The 2,152-nt window shown below is 30.9% G+C and overlaps 1 protein-coding gene across 1 annotated transcript in view; it reads right to left on the bottom strand.

The window, feature by feature from the left end:
• COL19A1 (collagen type XIX alpha 1 chain) overlaps positions 1-1,163 on the bottom strand; it is a 537,038-nt gene extending 535,875 nt beyond the window's left edge. Inside the window, exon 1 of the mRNA XM_007945183.2 lies at positions 1,073-1,163. Within this exon, the coding sequence (XP_007943374.1) occupies positions 1,073-1,163 (91 nt within the window). The remainder of the gene's footprint in view (positions 1-1,072) is intronic.
• Between the last annotated feature and the right edge of the window lie 989 nt (positions 1,164-2,152).

Below are 2,152 nucleotides of genomic sequence, written 5' to 3'. Positions count from 1 at the left end.
GAGACAAAGTATATGTGAACTGCTGTATGGAAAGTGAATTTGCTCTGTAAATCTTCACCCAAATCACAATAAAAAAAAAAAAAAGAAAGAAAGAATAAACACAATAAGACTACAGTCTTAAACTTCATCAGGTCATAATATGTGATCCTTTATACAGGAGAGTTGAAGCCTCTCTTTGCTTAGCACATGCCTTCTTCAGTATGTCTGGTTTGACTTTGATTTGTGAAGTTCATGGTCAGTGACTTTGATTTGTGAAGTTCGTGGTCAGTGAAGGTGAAGAAAAGTTTTGCAAATTAACTGTAATCATTTTTACAAATGAAAGGTGGAAATAAGTGTTTCAAATTGCCTCCAAAACCTTTGGAAATATTTATGAGATTGATAAATTTAACAATTGTAAATAAATGTTCTCTGTTTATTTAAAGAAGTTCTCTAATCTGTCAACTTTTTATTCACGTCATTGGGCATACTACAAAACTGACACATAATTAAACTATATCTCCTTTTATACCTTCTATTGTGCTTTTCATTTTTCTCTAATATTAGATGTGTCCCTCTTTAATCTTAATTGAGGATGTATTTTTTGTACTTATAACTTGAATAAATAATTCTTAAAGAGGAAAGGGAGAAACATACAATACCACAGATATACATATCTTAACTGCTAACCAGAAGGCTGGCGGTTCAAACCCACCAGCCACTCATCAGAAGGAAGGTTGGGCAACATACTTCTGTAGTGATGCTGCCTCGGAAACCCAAGAAGAGGTTGCTATGAGTCAGATCCGACCCGACAGCACATGATAACAACAACAACATACATTTATACTAGTAATTGAAGAGGGAAGGAAAAGGATATTTAGACTGTAAAGTATGCATATGAAAAATTAGGTAATTAAAAAAATTCTCAATGTCATGCATGAACGTCAAATAGGAGAAAACAAATTATTATTTATTTTGCACATTTAGATTTAATCTATTGCCACCTCAACCCTAACAAGATTTGCTTTCATGATTTTTGAAAATGATTTAAATATTATAAATTACATATATTGACTTGAAAAAGAGGCCTGGATACCTGGCTTGTCCCTGACCGTCGTGGAAGCAGAAGCAGGAATCAGGAGGATTGCCATCCAAAGCCAAAGTTTCCAAGAGCTAGTATGCCTCATTGCACCTTGAAACCATGTGAACAAGTGGTCAAAAATCTGCAACAGAAAAATATGTTCAAATAGAGGATTACTGTATATAGTGTCCTTCTTTGCTACTGCAGAAAACCCTCATCACCAAAAAGAAAGCAATAGATTTTTGCATTATATACAATTATATAATTGGATATATGCTTATATATGTAATTTTATATAACTAATCAAGATATTTCTTAATCTATATTAAGATCTCCATAAACATTTCAGATTAATTTCTACTTAACTTTTAGTGCCCATGTATTATGTTCTCTCTTCTTTTAAGTCTTTTGAAAGCCACATCATTTACAATGGTTTATATTGTAAAGTATAATTTTGTTATTCATAATTCTATTTTCTCAGCTGAATATTAGTTTCAGATATTTTGGGTTAAATTGTGTTATTATGTTTTCTATAAACTTAACTATGTTGTTACTGGATTGAAAATCTCTGCTACTAGAGTGATTACTGTACATGTGAAAAGTAATCTTTCCTTCTATTTAAATAGAAAAATGGATATATGTGATGTCTACCTCACAGGAGCCTGTCATTTGCATCATATTTATCATTAATGTGTTACCTTTCATAACCGTTTGTCTTTTTAAATGCCAACAGCTACTCTGCAGGTATTACAATAAAAGATACAGTAAATACAATCTCTGTAATGGAGACTTAAAAATTATTTAAATTAATTTTTACAGTGAAATACCTAACATGGAAACGAATTGCAAGTAAAAATATACTTACTCCCTCAGTGTAATTGACAATTGTAATATAAATAGAATAGCTATTCTAAGAGTTCTAAATATGCAAATAAATATTATTCTTTCCATCAATCAAAGTTTAATCAAGTCAAATGTAAAAGAATTGTCATACCAATGTCTAAATTTTGTCAATACACACTCTTGAGAAAAAAGTTAAAGCTACTATCTTTTTTAGTATTCTGAGTGTGCCAAATACACCATGATCAGCATTTT

Source organism: Orycteropus afer, unplaced genomic scaffold (genome assembly GCF_000298275.1).
Source record: "Orycteropus afer afer isolate SDZICR_OR568_19922 unplaced genomic scaffold, OryAfe1.0 scaffold00133, whole genome shotgun sequence".
NCBI classification, from domain to species: Eukaryota; Metazoa; Chordata; class Mammalia; order Tubulidentata; family Orycteropodidae; genus Orycteropus; species Orycteropus afer.
The sequence above is the reverse complement of the archived record's forward strand: the minus strand, read 5'-3'. Positions and strand labels throughout refer to the sequence as shown.